The sequence below is a fragment of the Agelaius tricolor genome, unplaced genomic scaffold, assembly GCF_023055355.1.
Source record: "Agelaius tricolor isolate 1412-34295 unplaced genomic scaffold, bAgeTri1.0.p SCAF_7, whole genome shotgun sequence".
NCBI lineage: Eukaryota > Metazoa > Chordata > Aves > Passeriformes > Icteridae > Agelaius > Agelaius tricolor.
The window spans coordinates 22,051,460-22,079,353 of NW_027269267.1; the positions used below are offsets into that span (position 1 = coordinate 22,051,460).

At 35.0% G+C, this 27,894-nt stretch overlaps 1 protein-coding gene across 4 annotated transcripts in view; it reads right to left on the reverse strand.

Annotated features, from left to right (window-relative positions):
* STS (steroid sulfatase) overlaps nt 1-27,894 on the reverse strand; it is a 107,133-nt gene that overhangs the window by 9,859 nt on the left and 69,380 nt on the right. For all 4 annotated transcript variants that reach the window (XM_071430580.1, XM_071430581.1, XM_071430578.1 and 1 more), the window contains 2 exons: nt 21,361-21,520; nt 18,664-18,785 (listed from right to left, as the gene is read on the reverse strand). In XM_071430580.1, coding sequence (XP_071286681.1) covers nt 18,664-18,785; nt 21,361-21,520 — 282 coding nt within the window. The remainder of the gene's footprint in view (nt 1-18,663; nt 18,786-21,360; nt 21,521-27,894) is intronic.

Sequence of the window (27,894 nt, forward strand, 5' to 3'; positions counted from 1 at the left end):
TGCATGTATTTTCCAGAATATGAAACTAGTAAAAGATTACAAGCAATGTTAAACCATAAATTTGCAATTCTCCTGATACTGAGCAAACAATGCAAAAATCCTTCAAAATCCTGAATTAAAAACCTTAGCATGAAAAGGACATAGCACAGGAGGTTCTCTTACAGATGATCAGCAAGGACTCTGGTACAAATTACAAATTTGTTCCTAGGAACATTTCTAGAAGTGTATTTTCTCTTTCACATTGACTTGTTTGAGGCAATGGTATTTCAGAGAAATCAACAGTTCTTTAGTTTGGACCTTTATGCAAAAGCCAAACTTGATTTCACAGTTTCAGGCAGCAAAAATGTCTGACTTTGGAGAGTTTTAGTAAAGTAATGGGAATATTTTCTTGTTTTGGTTGAATACAAAGTGGATGTAGAAATCTCCAGCTATTCTCCAGATGACAGCAAGTAATGGAAAAAGGAAAGAATCTTGACTCTCTCTTATAATTTTGAGCTTAAAAATGCATGTACAATGTGCAGTGAAAAATAGGCTTTACCTTTCAGAAGTGCAATAACCTGCTAAAATCTCCTTCCTCTGAGAATCAAGAACAGAGAAACATGTCCAGTGGATGCAGATGAGAAAAATAGGTTTTAACTGTTCCTTATAGAGGATTTAGATGGAAATACCAGCATCATTTTCATAAACGGTTACTTAGGTCTGTCATTCAATTAATACAAAATAATTTTGGAATTTTCAGGGTTTTGTTGTTGGGTTTTTTGGGGGAGTTTTACAGGGGCTTTTTGGTTTGTTTTTTTTTTGGGGGGGGAGGGGTTTGGGGGGGGGGGTTGTTTTTTTGGTTTATGTTGCTGGTTTTTTGGGTTTTACAGGAAGTCTGGCTTGTGCCTTCCATACTGCAGCCATATTCCTGCCTCTTAGCTTGCACTCTAAACCAGGATAAAGGGATGTGAAAATAAGACAAGAAGCAGAAAGGGAATAAAAAAAGGTCTCCATTTCAGCTTAAATAACTATGATAATAAGTTTGTTTCATGCTCTTGCTATGATTAGGAGTAGAGTTAGTATTTTTTAAAGGATGGTATTTAATTTCTTTTCATTCCCTTTATTCATATCTCTCTCACTCTCTCTCTTTCTCTTTCTCCCAGAATAAGTAGGGGAATGATGGTAGGGAATGGAGCACTGCAAATCCCAGGGTATAAATAGCTCTGCCTGAGCCTAACAATAACTCTGCTGCCACCAACACAGAGCAGAGCAAAGGCAAGAAAATACTTTAACAGTATTTGTCATGCTTGTCAGGGGGAACACTTTCCTACCTAAAAAATTGTGAGCAGAAATTTGTATCAGATGATTAGGTCAATTTTCTTGAGCTTGATACAAACTGTTTCCTGGTGTCTCTTCATGCTCTTCATGCTCTTCTCTCTTTTGACAGTCATGTTATTTCACACTTATCAAATAATATGTCCATAACTGTGTCACCCAAATTCAACTGCAGCTGCTGTGATATGAGGCTCAAGATAGCATATTAAAATTCTTAATGAGATAGTTTAGGTAAATGACATTTGATGCTTGTTTTGCTTCCTCCGGTGCTGTGGTTGAAACACAGAACACGAAGAAGGGATCTGGGAGATGATTTGAGATTTTTGGAAGCTTTCCTTGATTGTGGTGCATCCATGACATGGGGAAGATCAGGTAGAGAGAGGGGAAAAAAAACAATGGGGGCAAACATGGAGTGAAGATGATGCTCATAAAGCAAGTTAGGAAGCAGGGAAACAAAATATCTTCAATAATCAAGTATATTAAAAGGTTGCAATGAACTACAGCAAGAAACAGTAGTAAGTGATTAGATGTTTCATGCAGAGCAAAAAGATATTTATTTTTGATATAATCAAAAATAAAATGAGTAAAGAAAGAAATCATAAAGATCTTTGAGAAATCATCATCAACAATTCCAAACCCACTTCTAAAATAGGAGGCTTCTCTAGAGAGTACACTGGAAGTCAAGGAACTTGTGAGATTGAAAAACAAAAGGCAAATGACAGAAAAACCCTCTTGAGGGTCAGAGTTCATTACAGTTTCTGCAGTCACAGAAGGGAGAGTCACACAAGGGTTGGATCAATTAAGAGGATCAAAAGAGGATTCACTATCAGTGAGACGAGAAATAAAGGGAGCAAGATGAATAAACAGACAGGAAAAAGATGAAAAACACTGTAAAAGGACACAGTTCAGAGGGGAGAAAGGGGCTGCTCTCTGTCCAACAAAAATGTGCTGTAAGTAAGGTGAAGACTCCTGAGTTATTACTGAAGGAAAAGTGAATTTTCTCCCATGACCTACATATTATGAATCAGATACTTGATGCTATTTAAGTCCTTCAGTGGAGAACAAACACTAATCCATGTCACACTGACACTTCAATGTTTTTCATCAATGGCAGTACTCAAATCCAGAAAAGTGGCCTGCAGCATTTGTCTTCTACTCTTGAGGAAACCTCAAGAAACAACTTTGCTGTAAACTCTAGCATGCAAATATCTAATATCAGTGAAACATATTTCTGTGTATCTATGGAAGCTTGCTACTTTTTGCTACAAGATTTTGTGCAATTTCTTTGATACATTACTTTGCACTGTGTGTTGCTAATAAGACAAAATCTGGTGACAAGGAATGAGGTTTAAGTGACACTAATGATGTTTTTTAAAGTGATTTTGTGGAAGGACACCTATGCTTCCACAATAAGAGCTGCCCCATCACCAACACCACCTGTAGGAAAAAGTAAAAAGATTACTAGAGAGCTGATAGCTGACAGGTAAAGTAAATGACAATTTCAGTCTTGTGTTAAAAGGAAAATTGAACAAGCATAGCGAGTGGCGCTTTCTTAATTAGATTTTAAAGATATTTATGACACTGCCACTCAAGTCAGGATTTGCATTTCAATATCTTTCTGACCATTCTTGCCAGTTCTTTCATGACACTAATGAATTAATAAGATGCTGCTTTTTGTTCCAAAACCAGTTAACTCTTTGCATTTTATTGCACATTTTAATGACTATCTTATTTATCTATATATGTAGACAGGTCCTTTTTTGAATCTCTGGTGATTTAAAAGAAAAAAATACACTAAATAAATTCCCTGAGTCTAAAATTCCTAGTCAACTTCAAAAGTCTCCTAGAGTATTCTTCCTGTCACTTAGCCCAATAATACTATTTTGCAGAATGTGAAAAAGGTAGCAAGGCATCTCCACTTTTAAATTCATGTTACTAAAATAGGATTTATTGCTCATCACTTTGCTGCTACTTAGCATTCAATCTGACAATCTGGTTCACCTCACTTAAGTATAGGCTGGTAACTAGCTTACATAAAGACCAGCACGTTGGTTGCAGTGATCCAAAATTATCTGCTTCTTAACTTTGTTAGAGGTGTTTAGGATGAGAAGAGTTATGCTTGTTTCTCTTTTGATGAGAGCGACTCGCTGGGGTTAGCTCAGCTGTAGGCATCTACACAGTATAGTATACATGTACATGTTGTCATCACCATCTTCAGAGTTTGCTAAAAAACCAAGGTGTTATGAGTCTTGAAGGCACCAAAAAGCCTCACTGGCCCTGCCCAGCCCTCGGGGGGACCCTCATCTGTATACCCTGCCCATGGACCAGGATTCCCATTTCAGCTCAGCCCAAGGCCATCAGTCCCTGCCCGAGTGGTGCAGCAGTGCCAGTTCCCAGCCCTGTCTCTGGATGTCTCTAGGCTATAGCCTTCCTTCCAGCTCTGTCTGTGCTCTCATCTCCTCCTGCTCCTCACTGCACTCCCTGGGTAGACCTTGAACTTGACTTAACTCCTTTCCAGGACTGGGGCTACTGTGGAGTCTGTTACCAGCACCCAGCTCTGCTCATTCTGCTCAGGTGCTGGAAGACATTGCTCTGTCAGTGCAGGGGTCACCCAGTCCTCTTGGACTCACCTTCAGGATGAAGTGTCACCCTGCTTAGAAAGCTGAACTTGTCTCTCCAGTATTCTCTTGTGTACCCTCAATTTTGTTTTTAAGACCAAATACCTATCTACAAGGTGCTGCTGCTTATGAAAATCTCACAGTGTTCATCCATAGGATGTTAAAAATTTCCTCTCAAGCACATGTAAAACCTATAAATATCACTGACATGGCCAGAAAATAGAGAGGTTTGCCTTCCTTGCTCATATATGTTACTTCTGCATACTTTTTTAAAATGAGCCTTACTTATCCTTAATGGTCATTCAATGACCTTTGAAATGCAGTCGCTAACTACAGCACATCTACATCAACACTGCTTATGAGATGCTGTGTCTTGCTCATATAAAAGTACAGTTTCTTAGGTTCCAGTTGGAGAAAATAAGAACAAAATCTCATTTCAGGTATTTCAAGTGAATTTTCTTTTTGTCATCTAATTCATCCCCCTGCCACTGCACAATTGTTCTCCACAATGTATTTTCTAAGAGCTCTCTTGATGTATGGTGTCTTCTGTTGTAACTTTTGTGCTACTATCATTCATTTCCTTTATTGCAGAAGACAAAGACATTTTATTGGCATACTCCTTTCACTTGGTGTTTTATCTACTAACTTTTTCAAATACAAATCCTTCACAAACTTTTTCTGGAGTTTAAATAAGGATTTTGGTACAGATGACTGTCTCACAGTTCATTTGGTCTGCCCCATCCCTCAATTACCTTTTGCATTGTCTATTCTAAATTCCATTTCCACACCTTTTGTAGAATTGTGGTGCACTGAAGTGAATGTTAAAATCCCTGTGAATTTACTGATTATTTAATCTTGTTTGCCTTCAGTTCAACAAAGTAGTCCTACATTAGCTTAAAATAATAACTCCATGCTTAAATTTAGCAAAGTACAATGTATTCTATGACTGAAGCTGCTGTGTGCTTAACTAATTGCTTAAGCAAGGATCTGCATATGCTGCTCAACTTCCATCAAATCTCCTACTTCAAACAAATTATGAAAAATAATGAGTAAATTATTTTTTGGCCACCTGTGCTATTGCTTAATAAAACAGTTAATAAAAACTGTTTTATTTCTTTGCAACACTGATATATATTATTGGATATACTGTGAGGAATTAATTTAATGTTGTCTCAAGGCCTATAGGAAGAAGCTACCTGAATCAAGTTTTACCAACTCTAACTGTCCTGTTCACTGGACAACTAACTCTGCCTTGTAGAAAAATCAGTGTTCAGTTTACCTCCCTGAAGATTAAACCCATGTCTGCTTAGCAACATCCTCTCCCTCCAAACATACATTCCTCAGTTACTCAGCATCTCAGTGGTAACATCTTGTTGGCTTTTCTTCTTATGGCATACACATCTACATGTGGCATACTACTTAATATAGCCAGGTAAATACAGGTGCTTTTGACCTGTGTGATGCATGGACCTGGGTGCAGCATTTGAACAAAGCCCTTCCCAGCTCTCGGGCCTCCTGAAGAGATTCATCAGCATAGGATAATCCTACACAATGCCCACAGTGCTGAGCTGAGATGTAATCAGCTATGGAGTGAGTTCATCTCAAACCAGAAGAATGCAGCAATGGACCTCGGGAACTCCAGCCACTGTTCATCATTCTCTGTGCTATATTTTCTTACAGATTGTAGTGTGAGAAATACAAGAGTGCTAGAACTTCAGTCAGTGTCACAAAGGGCCAGGGGTTTTGATGATACATGAGTGGCAAAAGGAATACTGGTGGAGTTTTTTTTCTCCAGTTTCTGGAACACAGTAGGTAGACCACTGCTGTGAATGAGGGGGTAGAAAACATGTTTGTTGCCTTTGGCTTGATCTTTTATTTTTTACTAGCGATACAATTCAATTTAATAATTCTAACAAGCTTCAAAGTATCTTTGAAGAGGGCACTTACCTCATAAACTCAATCCAACACCTATTATTACTTCTTGCAGCACAAAGAGGCTCAAGATATGTTAAGACAATTACAAAGACAAGTTAAACAAAGAAAGCTTTATCCTTGAGCATAAAATACACCTTTTTACTGGTGTAAGAGTATGTTGCCATACATTATGGTTTTCTTTAAGGACTCTAACCTCTTATTTTAAGAAGTGATATAAATAAATAGAATATAAAACTGTTCGCAGTCTGAAGTCATTCAGTTACACATTGTACCTTCTCAGAACAACTCAAAGTGCTTTTGGCACTACATGACAGGTATAAATTTTATATATCCCTCCCTCCTCACTGCAGTTAAGAGTAATGGCATGATATTGTGAAATAGAAACATCTGCATACTGGTAGTTGTTTCTGGACTGTTGAATCTTACATTAAATTTTTAATTCATAGTTCTGCAAACTCAGCCTCCATCTCTCAATTTTAGCTGGTTTCTTTGTCAAAATACTCCTTATAAAATCTGTGACAATAGTAATGGCAGCAGGAAAGACTAGGAAATGTCTTCCTATTTTATTCACTACTCTGGCCCCTTCTAAGCATTTTTATGTTGTTCTTCACAAAGCAAATAATCTTACACATATTCCTCATCCATTGCAATGGAAAAGAAAATGGATAACATTAATTATTTTTAGCTGTAAACCAAGTATAGTTTAGCATTCAGCAGTGGTTTGCAGTAATCCTTCCTTCATACTATAGCGCACTGCACACTGACAGACATTTACCCCTAGTTCATCTTGTGATTAATTAAAACACACTTTCTATAACATTTCCAAAGAAATCTCTAACTAGCTGTCATTTACCCTGCACATGTCCAAGATTAAAGTCTCTCTTAAACTTTTTACTGATACTCAGAGGGAGTTCCTAACTGAGGTCTTGGCACTTGGACTCTGAAGACAAAAGAAGAAACCTGAAATTCAGTTATGATTATAGAATAGGAAATCTACCAACCAAAATGCACTCAAGTGATAGTCAGACCAGGCAGATGGACCTGCTAAACAATTTAGCTGTCATCCAGATCTTCACCCTCACTTTGAAAGCTTTGCCTGTCCTGCCGAATCTCATAGATCTGTCTAGTTTTAATTTCAGAACTTTGGATCACTACTCACCTATCAAATATAAAAAGACCAAAACTTTAAGCATAAAAAGGTCATTTGTGTTCACAACTAGCTCTGCAAGAGCAGATGAAAATTTACAGGAGGAGTAAGACACCCATATATGGACATATTACACAGCTGTACCGATGTCCAAGAATGCAGACAGTTTAAGCCTTCCTAAAGCTTCTCCTCTACATCCCTGAGACACAATGTGTCCTCACACAGCTTTTTCAAGTATGTAGCAACTGAAATGCAAAATCTAACAATGCAGTGTGGCAAAAAAAATATCTGAAGTCAATTTGGTCTACAAAGAGAACAAATTGCCTGAAATTAGTTAGAAAAGACCAAATATCATAGGAACTGTTCTTCTGTGTCCAGGCAGAGATTGCATTGCCAGGTTCAGCCAAGCTCTCAAGTTCACATGTTAATGCAGTAGAAACCTGTTTCTGACTTCTCCATGCCATGGCAATAACACAGATTTATCAAGCTTGACACGTAGACATTGTCCTTGTAATCACTTGCCAACACCTTAGTTTGACGAATACTCACTAATGGAATAACAATACTTTAAACCATTCTAATAATTTATACTTAATTTTCTTGATTTAGAGATAAAAATCTGGAACTTTTTCACATTTAAGCTGTGTTAAAGAGAGTAATGTTGATTTTTTCATATTTTCTATCTTCCAAATACAAACACTTCCCATGGATTAAATGCTTTGAAAGATATGTAATAAGAATTTTTTTCTGAAGTACAAGTGGCACGTTTACTTTTTTTAGTTCCACCTGCTGGTTGCTAAACATTCAAATGTACTTCTCTGACCTTAGTTCAGGGTTATTGTATTGTTTTGGTTTGGCTTGGCTAACTTTTTTCAAAAATCAATATGTCATCACCATTTAAAACCATTGGTAGATATTAAACACTTTCAATATGGAGACCTCAAATATTTTGGCAATATAAAAGGCGGGGGGGAAAGGAGGCCTTTGATAATTATCAGGAGGCTTAGTATTATCTATTTAGTACCATGTTCCCAAACCCAGTTAAAGCATTTCTCAGCACCTTTTCTTGATTATTACAGCGTCTCTGTAAATATCAGCATGGTTTTCTAAGTCAGCCTCCTGTTGCCACAACACAGCCCTGGTATTTGGTGCAACTCAGCATTCTTGAAATCACCAGAACTTTTAAATGACCCAACAGCACCACTAGAGCAGAGCTGAATGAACTGAAGCATATAAGGAAACAACCTGTATTCTTGTACAATTTTTTGCAATTCCCAGTTGCTCTTCTACCCACAGACTGATTATGTTTCTATTGACCGTGAAACTGAACTGAGACATTTGTGTTCAGTACTTACTCTTGTGCTAAGATAAGCTCATTAATGAACTTTGCAATATTTTCAGGAAAAATCTGAAAACTATCAAAGTATAATATCTAATAGAATTTAGATGTAAAAGAACTGGTAATTTTTGCTAATTTTGAAAAATTCAAATGTCATAATCCAAATATTTCAAGTATCATAATTCAGTTTTAAATGGATTTAATTTTATTATAATCCCTATTTAAAGTCACATAATGTATTTTCTGCCACTAAAGAATGCATCAGATTACTAATATTTTCCTTACTCAAAACATAAAATTAGAGAATGAAAAATAAAATAAAATGTATGAAGTTCTGAAGTTTTCCTTCAAAGTTTAATACTGACCATTGCAAACAGGATTAAAAAAAAATTTACATGTCTCTGTATTTGTTTTGAAAAAAAGTCAGTTATATAAAACCCCAGTTTCTGCATGACATAATAGCTACATTTTTCTCTCTCCCTCATTTTCTTGATTCTACCTTTGGTCTTCTTATTCTGATTAGCTGTATTAGGATAAAAGCTTCCATATGATATTAAGGTTTTTTAGGAAATTTCCAACTTTAAGGCAAAACTTCCCTCTCACAGCATAATTCATCTTCACTTCTGTGAAACCTGTATTTGTCCTCATACTTTCACATAAGCTCATGCCTTTACAGCATACCTACAAATAGTCCTCACTGATGAAACTGATTTTGTCTAGAAAAAATGGTAAGTTTTATTTAATCTCTGGATTTCTTGTAAGTTGCTTTTTGAAAAGTGACCTGAATGTTCAAGAGCTGTAGTTGTTTCTGAATCATAAAGGTATGTGGTCTTAGAGCCTCTGGCTACAGCTGAAAATTGGTTTTGGTAACAATTACATTGTTTTTCAGAGTCAAAAAACCATTGTCAACTAAAAATACTACAAGCAATCCACCATTCAATATTATAGAGCTATCACTGTCATCCTCTGTGAGTGAAAGTCAAAAATCTTAAACTTTCATATAATATTTATGAATCATAATTATGTTTGAGTATTAGGCTTTGAGAAATCAGATACTAAAACTATTATCTCATATAGAGCACCTGATGCATATATATAAATAAAATAATTGTTTTAGCTTCTAATTTAGATATGTTGCATAAAACAGAGAGGGATATCTTACAGCAGAGCAAACTCCAATTTTTTATCAATGCTTTAAAACCCACAGTCTACCTACAGTAGATAGGAATTGAATTTTTCCATAAAACAACGTCTGAGACAGAAAGATAACAGCTGATCAAAAGCAAACAGCAATGTAGTTGCAATAAAATCTCATCTGCTTGACTGGGATAATTTGAGAGATGAAGAAGTAGAGAAAGTGCATGAAAGTGCATCCATGACCAGCTGTGGCATAAAGTGGACTTAGACCCTGATGGAACTAAAGGATTTGCAGTTCTAAGGCACCATGGTCATGAAGAACTAATGAATCCTAATTTTAATGTTTCCCAGAGCATCCTAGAATGCTCTAAAAGTGCATTCAAAAGAAATTGCAGAGTTTTGAGACAAGATTTTCAGAGAATAAGTATTTTTTTCATTGAGGTAGATTTATTTACTCACACTTTCTTGTCTAATATTTCAGTCTTATACTTTCCTACTGCTAAAGTCAAAATCTTCATTAAATCATTTATACTTTGTTATTACCTCTCTCTAATTAGCTGTATGTTTATGTATCATGGTACTGTTTTAGCAGCTTCACCAAGTGACTAATTAACAATGCTGGCTTTTGGAAGATAATAAAGTATTTGGAGCTTGGCATTGGATAGGAATGGGAGGGGACCTTTTTTAAAAAACCCACCAACCAACTAACCAACAACAACAACAAAACAAAAACAAACAAACAAAAACCAAACCCATGTGAATCAACTAAAATCTTCCAAAATTTCAATTCTGTAAAGAGCTAGAGAAGATAATTCAAAGCGTAATTATCAACAACACAGTAATCAAGACATTGGTTTTGAGTCCACACTATAAAACTTTGTGGCTAAGTAGTTTTGCTGTCAAGGATATGAACTAATGCTAAGGTAACTATAAGCTTTTAGGACTGAGATTCAGTATTCATTCGTCACCAAACAGGACCATACAGAAAGATAAGACTTTCAGACTGAATAACTGCCTGTAAATATCCTATGGCATTGAAGAGAGCCCACATAATATAATTAAGTTAATCTTGAAGACTCTATGGAGTCTTGAAGACTACTCACTGAGCAAGTGAGATGATTGAGTATCTTGCTTCTGTGATATAATACCATTTAAAAATTAATGTTCAACAGACAGGTAACAGGTTGCACATGAAAAATTAGCACACACTTGGTAATGACAAAATTATCTTAAGGATGACTAATATTTCTTAATACTAAAAGGGTCACCCTTTCTTTATTGCATTAGTGCTAATTCGAAGTACTAAATTTTCATTATCTTTATTGAGGTTTTATAGTCTTGTTGACTTTTAATGTTGTGAGTGAACCATGATTTCTAACTTCCTCCTTGTACTGTGAATGCTAGAAACCTACTTTGCTTTAAAGTGTCAGTCTTGAAGAGGACTGAGTAATTGAGTCTCAGAAATGTTCACCTTACAGACCTACAACCATGAGACCATAAAATTCTCCTGAATACGAGTGCACTGCATCTGAAAAATTATTTTCAATAAATTTGGGGTTAAAACTTTGAATAAATGTGAAAAATGTCACAATGTGCAGGAACCTATTTTATACTATTTCACCTAATTTGCTTTTCTACTAGGAGGTAATTGAAAGAACTATGATAAAAAACTACAAGTGAAATGTAGTCTCTTTCAGTTTCAAAAATCTTTCATACAAATCCACTACAAAATTTCTGTACTAAGGATGACACAACAAGTAACAAGTTATAGAAATCTGTTCAGTGTTTTGCTGTGGGTTTTTTTTTTTCCCTTACTTTTAGTTTTAAGAAACTATAAATGCCTTAAGAAAAGATACTTGAAAAATTCAATGTGTTACATACCCTCTGATATTTTGAGACCACATAAAATGGTCTGAAAGCAACAAAAAGACCACTCTTTGTACTGAGATGTGAGCTTTTCTCAGGCTGATAACAGTTTCACTGATTACTGAGTAATTCTGCTTGTGTTTTCTGTCCAAAGTACTGAGCAGAACTTAAATTTAGAAGCAATTACATGGTACAGAGTGCACATCATCCACAGATTGCACACTGGCCTCCACCATAGTATTGCCCAAGTGCACCTAGCCTGCAAACATTCACTGCTTTCTTCTACGTTTATTCCTTCTGCCTTTCATGGCAGGGTCTTCCCATGCCATACTGAGAAGTCACCTCACTATTGACAGTCAAGTTTCCAGGGAATTTCTCTAATAAACATATGGTTTGTTTTATTTTCTAGGAGTAATAACATGAGGTTAGAGGCTGTGGCACACAGAATACTCCACGTGGGCTGTGCATGCATTAACTACTTCCCTTGAAGAACATTGCCTAAGACAACATATGCCATTTGAATCCGACTTTAAAATTAGGATGAATCAGCGCTATGTTCTGAATGTAACATGCAAAATGCTGCAGGCTCAAATCCAACATTGAGCTAAAGATATTTTTGGAAGTGTAATGCTCCAGATATTGTTAAAGACTCACTTTAATGTTACTTGGAATGCTGAAATTAGTTTTTGAAAGTTGCAGAGCATTTTTACCTAGTCTTTTATGTGGTTGTTGTTTTCACTATTGCTAAATTTATAAATAAATAAAAATATATCAGACAGTTGCTCTAACTCAGATACCTTTTTGTATTTAAGTGTTAGCTGTGGAGTATACAGAAAAAATCCGTTAAAATTTATCTTTTGTACACATCACAAATGCATGACAAAATATCTGACAGCAAACCATTAAAGCTGAGGTTTAAATAGCACTGAATTATCTACTTTAAATGCCTTTGCCATTATATGATCACTGAAACCTGTCAGCCTCTTTTAGTGTTCACTAAAAACATTACTAATTTAGGTCAAGATATTTTGAACTCAATAGACCAGTATGTTACAGTTTCTATTTTTATATGAAGAAAAAGCATTCTGATATGATCACTGAAAGTCTGTGTTTATAATGCCACTGTCAAGGGACATTTGCCATGGTCCTTCACTGGGGGAACGGCCCTCTAAGACAAAAATGTCTTGGAATCAATTTTACTACAATTAAAGAAAAATTCTGTTCTTTATAGCTGGAAATCTAGAATTTTTGTGGCAATAGGAAAGTTTTACTCCTTTAAATGTTTATTCTTTCTATTTTATCCTTTCTCATCTGTTATCTTCTGAGAAAAGACACAAGGTTGGTGTGATAAAAGATTGGATTAAAAAAAAAGATGTTACTTTGTAAGGAAACAAAATGTTTCCTTGACAGCAGTGGAAGTCACATGGTAGTATCTCTCCTTGAAGATGTTTTGCAAAAGAAGAAATTTCTGGATCAAGCTTCTATTAAATTTACCTTCCTTTGTACTATTAAGCAATGCAAGCAACTGTAACTGTTGGCATTCTCAGGGTCAACGTGAGTCTTTACTAATCTGCAATAACATCTTCTAAATCCTTCGTTCCCCACAGAGAAGGCAAATAAACCATGAATGGAAAAAGCTCCTCAGAGAAGCAAGCAAAAAGAATAGGAAGAAGTTAGGCAAGGGTATGGGTTCTGCCAGTGGGTCTTCTGTGTATGACAAGCACATCCCACATCTCACAAATGAAGCTGCTGTAGCATTTGTTCACACTATGGTAAAGAACACACTGAAAATTTTCCTCTGTTATTACTAAGAAAGTAGTAAAAAAGCTTATGAGGCTTTAAAGAATGATTTGAATGATTTGAAATTTCTTGTTTATATTCAGAAAGTGGAAGCAATATTAAGACAGATCTTTAAAACATCAAGTACTTAGGAAAAACTCTAATACTTTCCAATTCAGAGCAAAAAGAGGTGCTAATTTACTTTGTGGATGTCTGCATAATTATATTTCTTAGCTGCACTAAGACCAAACAAGGAAGGACAGGCATTTTCAAGTGTTTTTGCACCACATAACACTCTAAAATTTCCCTTATATACACATTATGTACACACTGTTTGCTAGAGACAACCACTAGATTCACCTACCCTCACACTGAGAACCTGACTGGAAAAAAAAAACATTTCAAGCTGGTTCCAGAGCTTTTTAGAAGTTTTCCAGTTTCTGTTACTAGTCCAAACTCCAACTCCTGTGTTTTTCCTCAGAGTATAATATTGTGCTCACAAGCCAGTGTTTTAAGCATATGAATTCATTTTACAGTTTTTAACTATTAACACTGAATGTGATATTACAAAAAATTAAGCTAAGAATGGCACTATAAATAATGTGAGCCCCCTAAATTTATAAGGTAACTCTTACTACCCTTTAAGGCTTATAACATTGGGCTTTTGAGAGGTAAGGAACAGTGGAAGGTATTCCTCGTGTCTAATTTCTTCAAAACCAGGTCCATTTTAACTCAATTTCACAGGAAAGGTTATGCTTTTCCAAACCAGAAGTTGTTACAAAATGACCCTTCTGAGAAGATTTTTTATGTTTTGTCCTCTCTTTATTATGACTCCAATGTTTTTAGTCAAACTAAATCTGGAGGAACCTCTTAAAAAACCCAAAACACTATTCTGGCAAATTTATCCTATATATTCAGTCTGAAAATTGCAAGCCAAAATATTTCTCTCTCATTTAATTTTTATTTGTTTTTCACCTTCAATTTTTACAGCTGAAAATGTAGAAAAATTCATGACTAGGAAGCGCCTATAACCCCTAGCCATAAAACAAAATATGTCTCATGAAATACTGTTGGATGCTGGAGAATATTGCAACAGCCAGGAATCAGAATAGGTTTGAATTCTGTGATACTACAGAGAGAATCCCTCACTGGTGAATTTGACTGAAATAATTTCAGAAATTGAGGTAGTTCACGACATTCAAGAAAGTCAATATAAACACTAATTGAAATGTATCTTATTTGTTAATTGAAGCAAAGTGGGAAATTTCTATATAAAGGTTTTCAGTGAATTTCTACTGTCTTTAAAAGTCATTATATTTGCACAATAAGGTAGTTTGGCATTGCAGTGTAGTCTGCTTCAATTGAACTTCCCATGGAAAATCTCCTTGTCTTTTGTTAACTGAATGACATATTCCACTGAAGAGCTAAATCCATTTTGAAATAGAAAAAGTGAAGTGCTGCTAGTAAAGTCACTCTAGCATTCATCAGAAACATTACTATATTTTTATCAGTAGTAGGAAAATACTGTGAAGATCATTATTTCTTTATAATGCAGACTGCATTGCATTATATTTCTCAATATTTATTACACAGCATTACAATAAATTTTCTCCTTATCAAATCAAAATTTTGCACACAAGCAGTGCAACCTGAAAGATGAAGTTTCATTCAACTATAGATTGGCTGTGTATCTGATTAATCCTCTCCTTATAATTAAGTTGTCATAGCAATGCATTTTTAGTAGTACTGATTCATATGCCAGTAATATTCTGGAGACAGTGCTCTTGGTAGTTTTTCAGTACTCAGTTATGCTAAATTATAAAGTTGGCAAATACAAAAGTACTGGTCAACTTTTCCAAGCAGAAGAACATGTGATCAGACTTAAAACAGGCTAAAGTACCATCTGGCATACATCACAGAAAGCAATACAAAATTTTGGGTGGCTCAGCTCAAGAAAGTTAAGGCAGATCCTAAATCTGTTTTATTTTCAATATAAATGCTTAATGATTAAAAAAATACTCAATGCTTTAAAAAAACAAGGTGATTATGATTACATCTTACTAGGAAGAAAGAAAATGTAGTGGTTTTTTCCTAAAGGTGTTGCTTTCATATATTGATACTTCTGTGGTATACCAGGCAGCTGTGCAGAAAACATATTGATAATAGGAAATCACTTTACTTTTTTACATGTCTTTCCCTCTGTATTTTTGACAAATACATTAAATTAAAAATATTTATAAGCTTTCAAGACAACAGAAAATCATCCTTCAAGGTCTAGGACTATATATCTTGGCTGCTTCTGAGCCAATTACAGCAAGTTGGACTCAATGATCCTTCCATTGAATGGAAGGATGTGGGTCCCTTCCAACTCAGCTTATTCTGTAACTCTGTGATTCTGTGAAGTATCAGCATGCACAAGTCTGTGAGAGCAAAAAAAATTTCTTGATATTTCATTCATTTTTTAAAATTCAGAATCTGAAGAATTATGTGCATTATTTTCTAGTATGAGGTAAAATGTGAGTCAAAGTGACATGAAGAAAAAATGGTGTTAGCTTATTTCTGTGGCTGAGAAAGGAAAAGAGAAAAAAACCCAAGAGATTATTTTCCTCACGACTTTCTAGAAAGCACAAGGTTTAAATTCTGCAGACTTTTTTTGAGAAGATCATTGCATAGCACACATCCTCTAAATGCTCCTTCAAAGGACTGATCAAGGGGAAAGTACATTGTGAATGCAATAACTGACCTAACTAATATAACTTAATGAAGATGTGTATTGATTTGGTTATGAGGAACTCTTAGCCTCTAAATGTATAAATGCAAAATGGTAATTGTTCACTCTGAAGTTTCTGACCTTCCCTGAATGATGTGAGAAACCTGCCTGCTTAACTCAGACTAGAATCTTGCAAGCAAGGGAAAGATGTGCAACTACCAAAAATTTAACTTACACTACATTTTCCTGTTTCATATATATACATAAGAGTCAAAAATTAAACCCAAAAAAGGGGGTCTGGACTGAGGCATGGTGAAAATCTAACAGTGACAAAGATGGAGTTACTAAGGGAAGTGTGGGGTGATGGAATTAAAAAGGGACCAAATAGTTAAGCAGAATTTAGCTGAGGATTTCCTGAGGATCAAAGCTAATACTACACTTTGAGCATCTAGAAAAAACAGTGGAATAAGCAAGCTGTCACTGATATGCAAATTGAGACTTCCCAGAAAATAAATATAGTAAGAAATCTCATGATAGATGCATTAATAAGTGCATACACACAGTATATGTACCATTACCTTGTACCGTAATCAATAAACACATACATCACATTTTCCTTAACTGTTGTAAGCTTTCTCTTCTAAGCTGTTGTTGCTTTATTCTTCAAAAAGTACATATTTGAAATTAATATAAATTACATGTTTAATGAAGGAATGAGCAGTCTAGTTGGACATTTGGGTTAGGGCCCATTACCAGAGAAGTGTAGAAGGTGCTGAAGGGTGTGAAGCCCTCACAGAGGGTTGGTACATAAGACAATAGAGAAGAATACCTGGCTCTTGTCTACTCTCACTACAATGTAAGCTGACAAGGCAGAATATCAAAAGACCTTTGTGCTTGTTTTGTATGGAATAGAGCCAATTTACCTCACAGTAGCTAATATAGGGCTGTGTTTCACATTTGTGCTGAAAACAGCGTTGATAACAGGGATGTTTTATTTCTTACTGTGCAGACAAGGTTCTTCTGCCTCTCCCCCCACCCCACCAGTGAGTAGGCTGGGGGTGCACAAGGAGCACTTGGTGGGAGCACTGCTGGGACAGCTGACCCCAACTGACCCAAGGCATATCTAAGACCAAATGACATCATGTTCAGCTTTGAAAGCTGCAGAAATAAGAAGGAAGGGAGGATATTCAGGGATGACATTTGTTTTCCCAAGTCACCACTATGTGTGGAGCCCAGCTTTCCTGGAGATGGTTGAACCCCTGCCTGGTAATGGGAAATAAGAAATGAATTCCTTGTTTTGCTTAGCTGGCAAGTGTGGCTTTTGCTTTATCTGTTAAAATGTCTTTATCTAAGCTAATGAGTCTTCTCACTTCTACCCTTCCACTTCTCTTCCCCATCACAGAAAGAGACACAGAATGGCTCTGTCAGTCTTAGCTGCTGTCTGGAATTAAACCACAACAACTTTCTGTACAAAAGCCAGCCCATGGTTATGAAAATGTTATCACCAGGTTCTGAGTAGGCTTTATCATTTGAATGCCTTGGAGAAAGGATGAATCACTCTCTACATTGCTGTTACTCATCAAGTAAATGCAGTAGACTAGTCCCCCACTGTTGCTCATTTCCCATCACATTCCCCTTCAGTGAATAATAAAGATGACCCTTTCCTCAGACAAGGGTTATATCATCTTGCAAAGGTGTATGTTTGAGAAAAAACTGCTTCTCTGCCCACTTCTCTCATGATGCAGAATAATTTCATCCAACAGTTGATACAAAATGGTTCTAGATCTGATTGTTTGGTTCTTCCTTATGATTATTTATCAAATGCAAGACATAGAGGCACAGTAATGGTAAATAAATATTATACTTAATATTTCCTTTTTCCTAGTTTAAAGTCCAAGACAGGTAGAGAGTCAGCCTACAGATGACCAAGAAAACAGAGTTTCCAAATACTTTAAGTTTGCATATTAACTATTAAACAAGTCCCTTCCACAACACTTTAATAAAAAAAAAAAAAATCTAAGCCAAAGCTTGTTTCGGATCATTATTTTGAAGCTGTAACACAAGTCATCACTTTCAATGTCAACTGAGATGGGACAAAATGTGTGTTTAACTTCATTCAGCACAGAGATTTTTACAGAGAGGAATATATGCCTTGGTTAATGTGGAAGGTGCTACTAGAAACAGTGAGCTGTTAGTTTAAAAAGAGCAAATCAGTGAGAAATGCTTTTTTTCTTGGCCTACAAAGTAGAATTATGTCATTCATAAAAAGCATAAAAAGGGACTCTATAATGCTATATTAATTTATTGGATAAATTATCCAATAAATTGGATAATTATGGATATTTATAATATCCATAATAATGGATATTATAAATTATGACTTTGACTCAGGGATTCCTCTATGTTTTTTTATCTGACTAACAAAAATGGCCAGGCTGACATCATACTTTTGCTGTTATTCAGCAAACCATCTTATTACCTGTGCATTTTAAGGACTATGTAAGAGTCAACCTTGACTACTTCATTCTGTTGCACAGACTCTCTCTCATGAAGGTTTTAAAAAAAGGACATTTTCGATACCACAGATCTCAGTATTGCATTCATGTTCAACATTAATACATAACAACAAAATAAAGTGAAACAGTAAAAGGGTGAATAGGAATGTAACAGCAAAGACAAAAGTGAAAGAGATGGAAAAAGGCTAGATATTTTAAACAACTTTTTTGTTACTATAGCCTAAGGCTTCCTCCTGGTTCTTTTCAAGCTGCAATAAAAATTATATTAAATATTTAAAATGTGAACAGGCAAGTTTACTTACTGTTTCCTGGATGCCAGCGTACTGCATTTAAATATGCATTGCAGTAATGGAAGAGAAATTCATGCTTAGATTGAGTAACTTCTCCTTGAAGTAAAGGTAGCAGATCATGTCCATCAATAATCCTGAGTAAGAAAGCACTTCAAAATCAGAAAAATAACTCAAACCTCACTTTCCTAGAAGATATGATAATTCTGCTCATCTGCTGCTTAAAAAAACCCAAATCTGAATGGCCACCTCCAATTGGTCAATTTGGACAAAACCTTCAGGTGCTCTTCCCTTTGATGTTTACATTATCTACGGAAACAATTTTACATTTTGCTATTATGAATAGTTCCCTCAATTCTTTTTTTTTCACTTCTGAGAAAGTGAACAGACATAAGTGAATAAATTGTGACAACACAGTCCTTCACATTCAAGTTTTAGGAGTAGTCTGGCTGAAGTAACCCTAAAACTAGAGAAAATATGTTGTTCTGTGCTAGCCTCCCTAGAAGTAGTGGTAATATCTCTGTTCAGTATTTTCTGTATGCCAGAATTTAAGACAGAAGTTGTAATTTCAAATTTGAATATTAACGGTTTAAATATACATTTATCAACTACACACACACACACACACACATACACATAAATATATATAAATTCTCTAAATGCTGCTAGACAATTTGATCATGCTTTGAAGGAGTCAGTCAATTTACATAAAAACTGAGTTATAAAATAAGCAAGTCTTTTAGCTGTTTCCCTATATTAAACCTTTGAATTGCTGACATCAGCTGGGGAGAAATCATAGTCTGCATTTTTGACCTTGTATGAATTACAAATTTTTCAATAAGTCTTATCGGAAATTACTTTTTGCTGATATAAAAATCAGCATGTAATTCTTTCTCAAGCATTTTGAGCTACATCCCATAAAATTGTTTTGAAACTTATAAAAAGTTTTAAAAGGTCTATGTTGATTTTCATTACCTTTACATAGATGATCATTTCATTACCATTACATAAAAAATATTTTTCACGTTGGTGTAACTACTACAAGACAGGTCCTAAGTGTACTTTTTAAAGTCGCATGTGATAATTGAATTCTTGCCAGCAATTGTATGCAACAAAGCCATTCAGAATAGCGCTTTTCTCAAAGGATGGGCAGGAAAACTTCCTGGAATTTTGAAAGCTATCTTGTCTGATAACTGCCATCTGGGTGAATTCCCAGATGGTCTGTGGGGGTCTGTTAAAACAGAATCTTTCCCACTTTCAGTTTTTCATGTTCTCTTGCCTGAGTAACAGGCTCGTCTTGCAAGCTGGCTCATTAACAGATGCATGTCTATTGAACACTTTCTGTTCTAGAGCCTGTTGATGGGGAAAAAGGCATCTCCAGAAAAATGTCTCCAGTACTCTAGCATTGCTTCAGCTGGTGGATTCAGAGGAATATATGAGACTTTTCTTTTCAATTACTAATTTCTCTTCTTTAACTAGGAACATCCATTCCTTTTCAACCTGCTTTCTCACAGCGACAAAGCATTAATTATATTGTTCTCTTATTTCTCAGGAAGAATTCAGTGGAGCTAAAAGAACCCAGCTGCTGGAACAAAAATACTTCAAGCTATTCTATGACCTAAGATGAAACAGTACTTATGGCATCAGTCTAGCACAGAAGAATCACAGCGGAGCAACCTACAAGTGGAAGTTACACAACTATATTTGAATTTCTATAAAGGGGATCAAAGAAAACATCAGTACTTAGTATTCACTCAAGCAATATGAAAACAAAATGCAATAGATCTGCCACATAAAGAACAATCAGAACTTCTGAGGTTTGACAGAATTACTGCTTGTAGAGCATCTCTCAGGACCAACCTGACTAATTTTTAATGTCTTAGACTTGTCCTGCCCTGCCATTTCCTTCAAACACTCAATGAATTATCATTAGCAGAGTGACTCTGCTCACTGGTGGGCTTCCCAATGTGGATTCTTGATGCTTTGTGCTCAAAAGCTGTTTGTGAGTCATCAATGTGTTCAAAGCATATGCATATCAACAGGTTTCTCCACTCACTGGATTTGGAGAGCAACAGCATTTAGGCAGAGGCACCTTGCCACTGAGACTGTGTATCTCACAAACAAGATAAAGCCTGGGGATGTAGCAGTGTCAGGAAGGCATCTTATGAATTGTGGAAGTCCAGTGGCTTTTCTTATCAGGCTGCAAAAACCTGTATGGGATTATTTTGACTACTAGGTACAGAGAAAAAACAAACAAACAAACAAAACAAAAAACTCCAAACAAAACTGTGAGAAAAACATAGCTGGTGTTTTGATGTGTTTTGTGATATTAAGCAGGTCACCTCTAAGCTCATGAAGTTTAAAGTAATTTAAAGTTTCTTTTTCCACCAAATTCACTCATGCAGAACAGAACCTTTTTTGTTACATTCATTTTTGCTTTTAGTAAGTAATTCCAAGTTTGATTTGACAGTACATTGATCTGATGGTATTCTGTTGTCTTTTTGGTGCTTGTTCTGTGAGTTAAGCTGTATTTACATACAACATTTCTGTAAAATATTACCAGTCTGTCAATATGAAAAGAGACAACATGATATTGCAAGTAGAAAACCTAGTTTCTTATTTACATTCTCACCTCTATCTTAATAGATATCACCAGAATGAATAAAACACTCATGGCACTTGCTGTAAAACAGAGATGACTACAGAGCATACCTGTAAGAGGGTAGCTGTGCATCTGCAAGTTTAACAATGGTAGGAAATATATCCATGTTACTGGTTGGCTCATCAATATAGGCACCAGCCTGTACCACACCAGGCCAACGGAGAAGACCTGGCACACGAATGCCTCCTTCCCAGTTTGTTGATTTTCCACCTGAAAAATTTAGTTTTTTTGCTGAGAAATCAATTTCTTCTTTGATAATTCCACCCCATTAGATTCAATTTCCAAATATTAAACATTCTGTCTAACTTGAATCTTTCCATTAGACAAATTTGTCCAATTCTTAATGTTGTCAATTTTCTACCTTCTGTAGTACTTTCTCTCTGTAAATTTACTAATATGTATTAGACAGAGCTTATAAAGTGCATTTAAATTGCACCAAAAAAAGTAGTTGTGGAGATTAAAGAGCATTTCACTGGAATCTTCATATAGGCCTAGATTGTGTAGCCTATAGATATGTGAACCTATAACCAAAAAACAGGAATCCAAAAATAAAAAAAGAGCTATACTCTTTGAATCCAGAGAAGGTACATGACTTTTTATTAAAAATGGTGCTTAATGACTTTATATAAAGAAAGTACTAATTTAAGTATGTTACTGAATTCTCCAATTCAATGCATTATAAAGAAATTCATTTCAGTGATGGTAACTTTCAGGATGCTGTAAAGTTCTAAACCAACACAGTTGCATCAAATGCACTATCAACTGATTGCATTCAACAGTGACTTGCAGTCATTTACTGTTTCTACAAGATCCATCACTGCTGAGTTCTCCCAACATCTTTTGTAGAAGGGCAATGGGTTTATTCTCTGAGACCATGTTCACCATTACTGAATAAATAATTGACCTGACCTGGCTCTGTATGAAGAGGAATCACAAATGCTATTACTGATGTCCTACACAGTTGTGACTATGCAGAACACTTCAGGATGACCTTTGAAATTAATATATCACTTGAAAAAGAAACCTCTGTTAAGCAGATGGGTTTTGAATATGGTTAAACACAGTCAGGGCCATTTGGAAATAAATTAAGATTTTATACAATTAATATGTCTGGAAAAACAGAAAGGTATTGGTTGGACTTCTGCCATTAAATGAACCAAATAGCAACTGATGGGTCAGGCCAAACTACTACAGGACTATTTTTTTCCTGTATCTCTCTTTTTCAAGTTAAAAAAAAAAAACCAAAACCAAAACAAAACAAACAAAAAACCCAAACAAAACAAACAACAAAAAAAAAAAAAAAGAAAAAATATTACAACAAAGTATTTCAAAAGTTCCGCTTCCTCAGCATCTTAAACACCCAAAACATCTCACAGATGTCAATACTTTTGGTATCGACACCAGGCCTTGTTATACATGCTGTCTATTTTATTGACTTCTTGATGATCCTTTCCATTTCAGCAAAGGGGGTTCAGAATCTACCTGGTTTTCTACAGGATTTTCACTCTTTGTAAAGGTAAGTACTAACTTCAAGACAGACAACTCTTTTTTGTATAAATTTACCTTTTTCTTTTCTTGTAACTGAAGGACCATTAGCTCATGATTCCTTATTATTCCACATTTTTGCTTAATTTTTTTTCACAGGCTTTATCAGAACTCATAATATTGAATAGTAAGGGACATATCTAGTCTGACATCAGAAAAGTTACAACTTTTTAATATTCAGCCTTATGTCAAGCAACAATATTTGCTTAAGCTTTTTTTTTATGGTGCCAAGATCAGATCTCTACTGGATTGTCTGTCTTCCAGAACACTCTTAAAAGTTTACTGTCATTGCTGAGTTAAATGTAATTTCATTCTCACAATGAAGTGTGTGGCTACCTACTCAAGAATGAGATGCATGTCCTATTTATGTTTAAATTCTAGTAAAATATTATTTTCAAAACACAACTCTAAAGAAAATGTAGATTTAAATTCAAAAAGTGCTATTTGGTGGGACATAGAACAACTGTCACCCAAAGAAAATGTTCACCCAAAAGTATGCTGATTGTTCATGTTGTTCATGTTGTTGGGTCAAGACCAGTGTAGATGTCAATATCTTGTGTCTATCTCCTGTAGAAAAGATGACTCTACCCCTGTACAACAGCCATTATGCTTTTCAAAGTTTGGTGGGAATTAGGTGTTACACAGCAGGAAAGATTAATAACCTGACTGAGCTATGATACATTGAAAATCCTGCATAAGGCCTTAAAATTACAGATATCCTCAAATGAACATACTTTTAGTGAACAGATACACCAGGGAGATGATTTAGTTCATGAGCCAGATCCTAATTCTGTGTATACACAACAGCAGCTTTATGGCTGAAGGGTACCAACAGACAGACAACACTAAGAGCTGATCTATATCTTTGACAGCTTTAGTTATGATGTTCCTTTTATTTCTGTATGCCTGTCTGAACCAAGTAAGAGACTAGATGGATATTTAAATAAAGACTTGTTTTACTGGACTGGATGTTTAAATAACGTCTTGTTACACTGTTGTCTCCTGTATACTCTGAAGAGAGAAATTTCAAAGTGGTAAATCTGATTCTCACACATGTTGCAATTCTTAAAACGTAGATATTGGGTCACTTTCACAGCTCTTAGGTTCACAGTACAATTTTCTTGAATCAGCAGAAAAGAACAGAAAAATTGCACATTACCCAAGTACAAAGGAACACTGCACAAACTCTGATGCCCTGCTGTAAGGTAGAAAAAGCAAAATGGATTCCACAGCAGGGCTTTCTCCTTACTTACATCTATGAAGAAGTGACTGCTGTTTTCCTTTCAAAAGGTTAATTGGAGCATAATTTTTTTTTACATCTCTGGAGACTGGGAATAACAGGGAATCAGGGCAGGAATTACAGGTCATTGCAGAAGACTGTCTTCTATTATCTCTGCTTACATGGTGTTCATTTTTATTAGAATTGTGCTTAGTGACTGCAGGTGCTTAATGCCATTACATGATTACAAATCCCTGGACATTTATCATCTTTAAAACTCTAGCTGTTAAACTCTGTTCAAGATATCTGCATTCTTTTTCCCTTAAAAATAATCAAGGTTTTACTACTGATGCTTGAAACACAGAAACATCTAAATGGCTAATAAAATAAAATTTTTAAAAATCCAGAAAATATCATTATTTTGAAATAAAATCTCTTGATATTTAATGACATGGCTCATTAGTTTTGTGTTTTGCTCAGACTTGACAACATTGAAACAGAGAAAAGACCGAAACCTAGTAGCCTGTATGCCTTGCAAAATCTAGACAACTTACCTTTTTGTTATTTTTGTTCTCTTAAAGTCTTTTAAAAATGTTTCTAAAGCAGCACAAAACACACGAGGCTGTATTTTCCTGCTTCGCCATTTATGCTTTCTGAGTAGTTGCACCTTTCAGTGTTACATTGAACAATAGCCTGCATTCACCTTTCCTGAAAAATCTGCAGGAGCAGGCAAAATACAGACATAACTCTCTGCAGTCATCCACAACATGATGTCAAATTTCCATTTTAACCTCATTTCAAATCTTAGCTAAAAGAATATATATTTTTTTTTCCCCCTCTGGTTTAAATTGACTGCTATTACCTAACTCTGGCAATAGAGCTCTACAAAGGATGATATATAAAGGGGAACACTGCAGTAAATCACCATGAACATTATGAATGATGAATGATGAAAACTATTTGAAACAACTTTCTTAAATCACCTGGATTATAACCACACTACACTTTCCTTCATATATTCTTCTAAAAACAAAGCTTCCAAACCAATTTATTCTCTTGAATTATCAACACAACATTAATTATTCCACCCATCTCTACTGGACTTAATGCCACAAATATGAACAATCAAGACTGGTTACTATTGCTAACTTCATAAATTAGTTGAACAAAAATTTATTTTCAATGACAAGTTTACTCTTACTGATTTTTATCTTGTTTCTTGTACTGTTTTTGTTATTTTTTTATATTAATCTGAGCTATTCTTGTACAGGTGAATGGAATAGACATGGCTCATTTGGACGTTTTCATCTAACATTTCCTTCAATCAAACAAAATTATCTCTGAGGATAATTTTTATTTCAGTCAAAATTAAAAGATGGGTTGATTATTTAAAAATCTGGATCACTTCAGAGAGACTATAAAAATACAGTACATTTGAAAAAAGTCAACTACTGCTTTCTTTCAAGTGAAAAGTAAACTCCAACAAATATCACTAGATATACCATAGCATGATTCCTGGGGTCAAAGTAATGGTCAGCTTGATTTCTCTGTGGCTTAGAGAAAGGAAGAGATTTACTAAGAGCTTCAAGAAACCCTGCTGAACTAACTTATCACTGCAGTATATATATTTGTTCTGCAGTAATACATTTTTTTTAAAAAATAGGTATTAATTTCTTGTTTTGATCTCGCAGAGCTGTAGCAGATTTTAAAATACAAATCAGGGCCTAAGTCCTTATGAGACATTATTGTTTTTTATGGATATTAAAAAATAACTATGATTATACCTATTTCTGAGGCATAAAACACTTAAAATGAATGTTGTTCACACAGTTTGACTTTATCAGTGTTTGGCTCCACTTCCATTATCAACAGACCTACTCTGCACCCACTTCTGACCCACTATGGCAGCATGACAGTACCCAAGTGTCTGTATTGTCCTAAGTGCTACATAAGTACAAAGAAAAACTGTTTCTGATGCAGATCTGAGGTACAGGCAAAATGTACATAACCAAAAGACAGTAAGATGTAAGGAGATTAAACAGAAAATCCAGTATGTGACAATGTGGGAAAGATGTCAACAAGTGACAGCGAGGGAGGACGTGTACTGTCTGCATATGTGCCAGTGAAATACTATAGTGAGAAAAAGTGTAGAGAAAAGTTTTTATTGCCTTCATTGTTTATTGATATAAATTATGTATTTATATATATGATAGCACACTAAGGCTAATTCAAGAAATTACTAAGAAACTAAATAGAAATTACAACAAAATATTTCGATTCAAAATCTCAGAGTACCAAAGAAGAATATATTGGCTTCCTTTAAATCAGTCACCTTGCACATCTTGTTAATATAGAGGAAATTCTCTTAATTTATTTATTCTGCTCATCTTATTTGAAAGTACAAATCCAAAGTATTTGGAAAAACTAACCTTATTTCTGCTCCTAAAGGAAAGCTATGGTGACTACATCAAATGGACATGCTCCAGTGAGGCAGAAAGTGAAAAACACCTAAGGAGAAGTCAGTGCAGGTATCCTGGAAATCATATATACAAGCAATACCTTAATGTTCTAGTGTCTGACTTTCAACAGACAAATATTACACAACTGGAAAAAAAAAAGCTGGAAAAACTACATAGAAAATTTTAATAAGATACTTTAGTTACACCTATTACTTTCCATATTTCAATATAAAATTGTTAATATTAATGTATTAATTAAATTTTTATAATTTTTAATTTAATTAATAGTGTCTTGTACAAATCCCAGGAGTACTTCACGGTTCAGATATGAAGTCCTTCAGTTGCGAAGAAATTCTTACTAAAATAGCCACTATTTTTTGTTTTAGAATCTGTATCTAGATTTAAACCTTAGAAAGATCTTTGACAAAGACCTTCAGGAAAATTTACTAGAACATTAATCATGGCTTAGGAGACAAAGAATTTCCATGAATCAAATTCTGACTAGAAAACAAAAAGAGGAAACAAAAAGAGAGAACAAACAGTCTGTGACCCTTTGCAAAAATACCCAAAAAACAATAGTAAGGTACCTTGAAGCTACACTGTGTTAAGCCCCTTACTGTTTTAGTATATTTACTTCAGTTTTGAAAGTGAAGTAATTCACACAGGAAAATAACAAGAAACAAGGGATGAGTAAAATCTCAACAATTAAAAATCATAAAAGAGATGGAAGAGACAATTATTTTCTGAATTTCGCCAAGAGCCATAGTAAAAGTATACAAAACAAATCTAAGTTATGGAAAATTTAAAATTTCCCCTCCTTTATGCTATATTAGTGAGAACATGCTATTAAACTTCAAGATGTTCCATGAAATTTGCAACTGTCCCATTTCATAATAGTAAATGAAAGCACTGTGCTCTCATGGATAAGTGATAGAGGCTATGCTCAGATTTTAGAAAGACTAAAAGTGGGAATTCATCTTTACATGATACAAATTTATATAATTAATGTTAAGAATCGTTGTAGAATCTAAATTGTCAGGATTCACATCTTAAACCAAGGTCATACTGTCTAGGATTAGGATCTTCTTAGGGATTTTATTTACTACACAGATCCTGATAACCAACCATCAGATCCATCACTTCAGTATTACTATATAATGTCTTCTAAAAAGGAATACTGCAGAAATAAACCAGACTGTGTATGACAGCAATTGGTTAGTTCTGGTTTCTAACTATCCAAATTTATGGTGGACTGTTCTGTAGTTAGGATCCAGAGTAATAAAACCTTCAAACAGCAATTTCCCCTTTTTGCATTGCGTTTTGCAGCACTAGCTTAACTATCCAACGGCCTCTTAAATTTT